Consider the following 8,745-nt stretch of genomic DNA (forward strand, 5'->3'; position numbering starts at 1 on the left):
TAGTATTACTATTTGGGTGAGCGGGGGGTGGGGGGGTAAATCGTACTATCAGTGGGAAGATATTCATCAAAAAAAAATCTGAAACAAAAGTTAATCACAAAAAAAGGGGAGGGGGGGGGCAAAAGATACCTCATATACAGGGTTATCTTTGGTATGCCATTATTTGTTTGTAAGTGGCTAAGATGACATTATAGTGCTTTTTCAATAAGTTACCTCTCTGCAAGGCTGCAAGGATTCCCACCCCCCATGTAGGAAGTGATCAGTACACATACAAGGGGTGAACCATACAGCATAGTCGGCAACACTTAAATATGTAATGGAAATTAAGTGAAGTTAGTCTGTTAGGTAAAGACGGTAAAAAATTGGTATCAAGAAATTTATCAACCCTTAACTTCTTTATTTCCTGATGTGGAGAACTAAAATTTAGCATTAGTTTACTTTAACATGGCCTAGAAGAGACACCTTCTTATCTCAAATACTGATACGTGGCCCATGAGAGGGAGAAGGGGATGGTAGGAAGAGAGAAGTAGGAAGAAGAAAGGGAGGGAGGGAAGGTAGGGTATGCACGGGATTGGAGAAAGGAGGAAGAGTGGCTAGAGAGAGAGAGAGAGATTGTATTTCACATATAAAGTAGTCACTAATCAAAGTGCACATTGAGTTTCTGATTACTAAAATGCACTGCGGCAACCATAGCCTTTAAATTTCGCGCGAACCTTTTATTTACATTTCGAACGATGATTCGGTAACTGTCAATGTCGGTAAGCATTTTTCTGTTGAGATATTCATGAAGGTGCAGTCACATAAAAACTGTATCTGTGGTGCAATATTATTATCCTCGATATGCTAAATACAAATAAAATATATGAGGGAGGGGGAGAGCGAGTTGGGGGGAGGGCGGTCAAATGGTGGGTGACAGAGCGACTTGGAGGCGTTTTGTCTGGGGATATCCTTTGCGGAATGCAGGATTAGGGCGTCGGGCTATAGATAGATAGGTAGAAATAAAAGTTATATTATGAGCTTTACTTCTTGAAGTGAGCCGAACCCGAGTTCACTCAAAGGGAAGAACTGTGATAAGGTAGTGTAGTTCATGTTGAAACACCGTATATTATAGTCTTCTTACGCTGTTATATCGATTGAATCTATGAAGCAGGCATAGCTGTTGAATCTGAAGTAGATGTCAAAAGCATTAGCCTTCGCATCATTGCTAAAAGTGTAAAAAAAAGTCCGGTAATCATTGTGGTTTTCCAGCTCCACGACGGTAAAGGGTGAATTCCATTACATCATTTTCATTAACTGTGTAAGTATAAGGGAAATCCATTATGCATGATTTAGCAGTCATTGTAGGGTAATTTCTTAGTGGATGCCAAACCAGGGTAACAACCAACCTAACCTAAGGACTGCAGAAACCTTGGTGTCTGTGGAGGCGGTGAACAGAAACCATTATAGTTATGGGGGAGTTGGACAGAAACCATGGTATTTATGGAAGAAGTGATTGTCTTTTTCATCAGCAATATTGAATTCATTTTTTGTGCACTTTTTTTCTTAAATTACATCATGAGAAACATTTCATCATTATATCTTAAGTAACATAGGTTCCATCACCTCTTCACCGCTGAGAGGGACGCCTTCTAGCAGCGGCACTGATATAGCCAGGTAGTTTTGCTGCATGGTTCAACAAATGTTCCTCAGCTCTCTCCCAATTCCCCACAAAGAGGCTAGTGGACTGCAGGAGGAGGGCAGCTTCGGCATACAGTCCACCAGGTTCACGTTCAGATAAGTGTGGGGTTGCTGCTACTACTATTACATCATCCCTTCACTACAAGAGGTCGCCCTTGGACTAAATGAATCGTTTGGTCGTTGTGTAAGAAAGCTGTCACCCTGTTAATCTCATCAACCCTACTATGTCACTAAGATATTATTATTGTTACTGGACAGTTATCAGCAAGAGAGCCATATGAAATTAAAGGGATTAACAGGGATGTATGTATTCTGAGGTGAATCAAATTGTTTGGAGACATAAAATGAAAAATAAGGCCTCGAGTGGAAGGAGCTGAGTTGAGGAACTATTGTAGGTAGCTGGCTGTTTACTTGAAGGACAAATGTGAAAGTTGCCTGTGTCATAACTAATGTTTCTCATTGTCTTGGTTACAACGGCTAGCCTCCAAGATGTTAATTTGTAGTACAGCACTAGAACTCCTTGATTTTAGGATATGTTTTTAAATTATTGGTTCTTCTGTATATCATATACTGCAAAATACAGTACCACTACAGTATATTGTAGTTATGATCACCATTCTGATGGTAGCAGGATATGCTCCTAAATGCCTTCATTGTCTGGTAGAGTGTAAACAGAACACAATACACTTCTCGTACGAGTATAGCCTATAGTAAGGTACATAATCTTGTCATGAAATGGTTTTACAGTTACTGTGCAGTTGACATGCCTGATGAATATTTTATTACAACAGTACAGTGCTTCGTTCAGCTCTTTATTGTTTTTGGTTCAGACTGTTCTAAATTTGGGGGTAAGTTCTTAAAAAAAATAAATAAATAAATAAAATATTTATTGGTAATCTATAAGACTCTGTAGTGTACTTCATAATCCCCCAGAGTCTGCGGTAGGCTGTAGGCTGTATGTTTGTCCCAGTAAGGCTAGGAGCAATTTTTATATTTTGAGCAGTTTCTTTTCAGATAGCAAGTTTATACTGTAGAACTTCAGTGCCACTTCAGCGCTCTATCTTGTGCCTTTAGCATAAGAGAAGGAAATGCATACAGTATTTTGTGTCAACAAGTGGGTTGGTGGAGGGTTAGTGCCCCTCCCCGTAAAACAAATAACTCAAAGTCAAATGGCCACCCCTTGTGGGATTGTGGCATCTGGCAATAGATAGATAGATAGACAAGTACTTCACAATTATATCTGAAGAATGTAGTTGACCTTGGAGCAGTGAAATAATCCATACGTGCATTAGAAGCATAGGGGCTGCAGGCTAGGCTTCCACGTCCAGAAGTTTAAGGCAAGTGACCAGTTGCTGACCATAATGTAATGTGCTGTAAAATTTCTTGACAGTAGCAGGTTACGTCTGGTGGGAATGGGTCTGAGGAAGGTTGGGAGTGATGGGTCGGCATACATGCACTCCAGCAGCAGCTGTGGCACCATCACCGTGGTTATTGTGGAGAAAGACAGCTCATTCACAGTCACAGTATGCACAGTTGTGTTGGTTGTTCCGAGTAATGGCTTGAACTTTCACTTTGTTGATTTTTCTTATTCTTTTCTTGCTGTCTAATCCCTTCATGTTGATGGTTTTCTTATTCTATTCATGTTGCTTATCCCCTTCACTTGGATTATTTTCTTATTCTTTTCATGCATAACTTTTCTTTGATTATTTAATATTTTGATTGCTACTTAACTTTGATGATATTCTTTTATTGCTGCATAACCCCTTCACTTCAGTTTTCTTATTCGTTTCTTGCTATATCTGTACAGTTTTATTCAGCTTAGGGGTGACTTTTCAAACTGGAGGATTTAGATAGAGCTTTCATTATCCCTTTCAGTATGAGAAGTCTTTCTTTAATTGATTAAAGCCATCAGAAAATATTAAATATCAACTGAAAAAAGATGTCACAAGTTTCAAAGAATTTAACTTGTAATATGTATGCCAAGGTGACAGTATTTCTGAAAATTTAGTCGTGTTATAGAGTACAATATATGGCCTCGAGTTCTTTCACCATAACATTGCCTAGATTTTCATCATTTTGTAGCATATTTTGCTTAGCTAGGTCAATGACAGAAAAAGAGTACTGTGGGTCAACATCCTTTCCATAGCATCATATTCTTGTGTTAATCTGTTGTTATAACTCCTCATTTAAGTTAGAGAGATGGCCATTTTAGGCCAAGTTATAGTAAAATGATATACTGTAATTCATTTTGTTGTGGCTCAGGCACTTTCTCCTGCACAGTATGAATTGCAGACATTCACCTGCATCAACCTGACATTCCCAAAAATCTTTTGTAGAGAGTTACTGTAAGAATATCTGGCTTGGACATTTAGCTAGGACATCCACAGCTCTGCTTATAATGTATCTGGGGCTCAGAAAATTATGATTAGTCCAGACCTAAATATCTCATTAGGAAAATGCTTTTGGACAGTTTACTTACCGTAACCTCATTCCTGTGGAACATCGTCTCGTGGCATTCCCAAACACTGGCATCCTAAAATTATTACCATCTCATTGTTCGTCACTCCAACCTTATTTAGCACCAGAATTTAGCATCCTCCAAGAATTAACTCTCATATAAGATGCGCATAGACACAGAATGATAAGTAATAGAATTTGTTAGATTCTGGAAGTTGTGCTACAATTCAGTGTTTGAAATTGTATATACAGTATATAATGAGTAGAGTATTCGTCATCCCGAAGTAAAAACTAGTACAATACCACATAACTGCAGCATTATAGCAGGTACTGTACTTACTTCATACACCTCAAACTCATATCAACAGAGGTGTAATGGTGTCTACCCATTTTTTGGGGGTGTAGTATACTTAACCACTGTAGTCTGATGACCTTCTTTTTTTTTTTTTTTTCTAATTGTTATTTCCAGTCAGTTGTATTCACCGTAGGGAGTGATTAATTATAGGTAGTATACTATCTTTTTATTGCATAATCCCTAAAAATTGCCTATAAAAATATCTTTGTATTTATCTATACTTTTCTTTGTTTGTGTAGACCTTGTTAAACTCGGGGATGTTTCTCGTTTTTTCAGATCTGTTTACTGGTGATGCTGTTTTTATTGATGCTACCATACAATATTATTTTCGGGAGAGGAAGATTTTACTGTTGTGTTAAATATAAGTACAGGTACAGTTCAGTAATGTAGAATACTGTACCTTTCTTTAGTTGCAGTGAAATGTTCTTAGAGTGGTATTTTAACTCATGAGATACTTCAGTAAACGTTGATATTAGTGCTGCTGTACCTCATGTACTAATTTTCACATAAACATTTTCATTGGAAATCGAATGATGCTATATATATATTTTTTTAATTAGGACCTGATTAAGCACTTCTCGTGTGCTTTGCATTATATCTCTAAGGTAACGTGACTTTCTGTGACCTCATGTTGTAAGGTAATCCACAGCAACAAGGGTAAAGCTTTCCTAGTCACAGTCCATATATCTCCTCCGAGCACTATTCTTTTCTCCTTTTTAATTCCATGTATTGAGATAGATGATTAGTACTGCTGCTTCCATTTCAGCAGTTAAAAAAGAAATGTTCTTTGTGATCAGATAAACGAGAGCAGTGAGGGTGTAGTCAAGTGGTGTCACAACCTGAAGAAGAAGCCCCAGGAGTATGTGTCCATATTGAGCCAGGCTTTGGAGGGAGTTGCAGATAGCAACACAACGGAATCAAAAGCAGGAACACCAGAGGAAGGTGGACAAGACGACATCTTTGAGTTGCAGGATGGGTGTCTGGTGTGGAAGCAGTATTTCCCACCCCAGAAGGTGTATGGGAAGCTGGGGAGGTTTAAAATGGAGAAGGTAAACTGAATTAATGCGTTCTTAGGCAGTACTTTTCATCATTGTATATAAAAACAAAGAATTTTTATTTGTTCTCATCCAGTACTTTTCATCATTGCATTTTTGAGAAGCTTTTTTATTTATTTTTTACTATTGTTATTATTTTTTTCAATAGATGAAAGAATTTTTATTTGTTCTCATCCAGTACTTTTCATCATTGCATTTTTGAGACGCTTTTTTATTTCTTTTTTATTATTATTATTATTTTTTTCAATAGATGAAAGAGTCTTGCATCTTACAGTACAGTATAAATGTGAACTGCAGATTTTGTATATTTTTAGTGTTATTATTGGACTCCATTGGAAAATACGTGAATCTATCATAGGTAATTATCTGAGTGCAATAACCTTTGTATTTTGTACTCTTCAGTAAGCTGCTACACTGTTCACTTTCACTAACACTGTATAATGTGGCTGTAGTTTGGAATTACATTGTCAAAATGCTTTCAGAAAAGTACTGTTGGTATATGTAAATTTGTTGCCATATTCAAGGATTACTTCTGTATTTATTCATCCTACTTTTCCCCACCACCAGATAGACTATGAAGAAGCTGTGAGGCAGTGCCTGGCAGGAGTGATGAGTGATATGAAGGACAAATCCAACTGTATCCTTAAACTTCAGAAAGAGTCACAAGAAATGTCCAAAAGTAAGCATAATTCCATACTAACATTTTTTTTTTCTTTTAATGACTAAATTACATCCATACACATCACCTGCACATCATACTGCCTGTGGTATTGAGACCATTCCATCAACAGCAAGTTAAGAAAAGGAGTACCGTATTATTCCACTGTCTTCTCAGCTTTCCTCAGGGCTTAACACCCTCAAAATTGTTCATATGCATTATGTACTGTATACCCTTTGCACAGTCCTCTTCAAACCAGTGTGTGTGACCTCATTGTGACTGTACCATCCAAACATACTCTTCTACAATTTGTTCGATAGACTTTGTACTCCACATCTTTACGAATTCCTTGTGCATTTGAGTTTGTCTTGCAGTCACTCAGACCTTCCCACCTTATGTATTTGTAAGTAGTGTGATGATGATGATTATGATGATGCACACTGCCATCAAGTACTGTACTAATAACATTCAAGCTCTTCTGGGAGAACATATGAGATTGTATGAGATGTTCACTAATCATTTGTCTTCAGCATTTGAAAGTGATTTCCTTAATTCCATTTATGTAAGGCCTTAACTCTTTCAAGGCCAAGCCTAAGAAACTTAATACTATATTACCTCATATGACTACAAATTGCACAGTCTGCTTCATGTTTTTTGGACCTGCTGTAGTTATGGCTGCAGTATATGTTGTTTAATCAAATTAAAACTGAAAGGGAACCCACTAAAAGAAGGGGGGACATTCTGCAGCCACACACACCCTACATGACTGGAGCTCACTCTTGATATGATATCCTACAAAGTAACTTTAGGATTATAGAACTGACACAAAACAAATCATGCACCACACACATGTGAGGTGGAGCTGAAATATGATAGATTTGAATGATGAATGAATGGATATGTGTACCATTTAACTGGGCACTCTGTTAACAGATTGGCTTTTGTGCTATCCTTGTCCCATTCTTGGTTCCTTCCACCCCGTGTATTAGTGGGAAATACTGCATGATGATGATAGTTACTGAATAAGAGTACTAAACTGGTCCCTGGGTTGAGTAAAATGTGCAAGGACCATTATTTTTTATTTACTTTTTTATGTATTTTGTATTGATAAACAGTATCCATCTTCATAGATATTAGGAATAAGAATTTATATCAGTGTTGCTGAGATATTGTTTTCTTCCTGTGCTAAGTATTGCATATCTATTGTATCTTCCTCTGTACTTCCAAAATATAGGCACAATGAATTTTCTACAGAATTGGATAAAGCCATGGAATTAGCAACGAAAAGTGTGAAGGCCAAGGAAGACTTTGAGAAGGAGATTTATGGCAAGTGTGCTGTGATCATCAATGCCAAGAAGCAACGCATCATTCAGCTCAAGTCCGCCAATCGACCCAGCCCATCACCAGCAATCAACATCAGTGACGAAATTGGTCCAGTGGAAGAGAGTAAGCGACTTGTCAAGAAGCCAAGAGTTGATCCCAGTGGCAGTGATGGCTACAACTCGGACACAGATGTTGATGAACCAGAGGTTTTAGATCTGTCCAGCAGTGATGAGACACAGTTTCCTCTCCCCTCGGGAAGCAGACAGCAAGATGCACAAATTAAAACGAAAAAATGTGCACCTGTTAATGTGCTGGATTCGCAAGAGCTCTTTAATAACAGTCTAGAGGCTGAGTTATACCCTCCTAACTCAAGCAACAAAGGCCTCACAAAGAATGGAACAGAGAAAAATGGAACTAATAAAAGCACTGGCAAGCAGCTGCCATCCTCAAAGAGTATAAGTGGTCAACCAGGACAGTCAAAACGGGGGACAAAACAAAGTGTGTCAAAGGTAGAATCAGAGAGTTCAATTATTAGTGAACTCTTCTAATGTGCATGTGTATTTGAGACAAACTGTGAAGAGTAAATAGGTTTGGACAGGTTAGACCCAAACAGATTAGCTATATTAGAAATAGGCAGTAAAGTTAATGAGGCGATGAAAAGGAGAAAGTGGGGATGTATATCTTGAAATCTGGTTTGAGATGAAGTGGTGGAGTATTTAAAAGTTAAAAGTGGTGATATGGTTGTTGTGTTCCATCCATGTTGTTTAATAATATAGAATATAGTTCTTGTATATGTATAGGTAGTCTGTTTGCTCTCAGTGTTGGGATTCACACACAATTTTATAATGTCCAGTCAGGAAATGTGTCTCTTGTTAGTGATTTGTTAGTGTTACCGTAGATATTGCCATTTGCATTGACTTACACGGACTGTTGACATACACAGGTTAGTAGATATTTAATGTGTGACTTTTATACATATTTTGTTTAAAGATTGATTATTTTGTCTACCACTGCTATATACTGTATACTTGTTTTTAACATATGCTGTATTTATTAATCGACCCAACTCACAAAGTGAAATAGAATTAGCTACCATACGAGTAATATGTGGTACCTATCCTTTGTCTGTCTTCTCTCTTAAGTATAGGTACAGTTGTTCCTGCCATATTTATATATACCATTTAAACACACTCATCTACACACACACACACGCACGCACA

General features: G+C 37.6%; 1 protein-coding gene across 1 annotated transcript; it reads left to right on the forward strand.

Annotated features, from left to right (window-relative positions):
- Window positions 1-3,089: 3,089 nt before the first annotated feature.
- On the forward strand, window positions 3,090-8,417 carry LOC145414109 (uncharacterized). The gene is made up of 4 exons (XM_080283668.1): window positions 3,090-3,209; window positions 5,296-5,538; window positions 6,112-6,223; window positions 7,457-8,417. The coding sequence occupies exons 1-4, from the start codon at window positions 3,090-3,092 to the stop codon at window positions 8,071-8,073; spliced, it is 1,092 nt and encodes a 363-aa protein (XP_080139794.1). The 3' UTR covers window positions 8,074-8,417.
- Window positions 8,418-8,745: the final 328 nt, after the last annotated feature.

This window comes from Coenobita brevimanus, chromosome 98 (genome assembly GCF_032717465.1).
Source record: "Coenobita brevimanus isolate Jiangsu-jjx chromosome 98, ASM3271746v2, whole genome shotgun sequence".
NCBI lineage: Eukaryota > Metazoa > Arthropoda > Malacostraca > Decapoda > Coenobitidae > Coenobita > Coenobita brevimanus.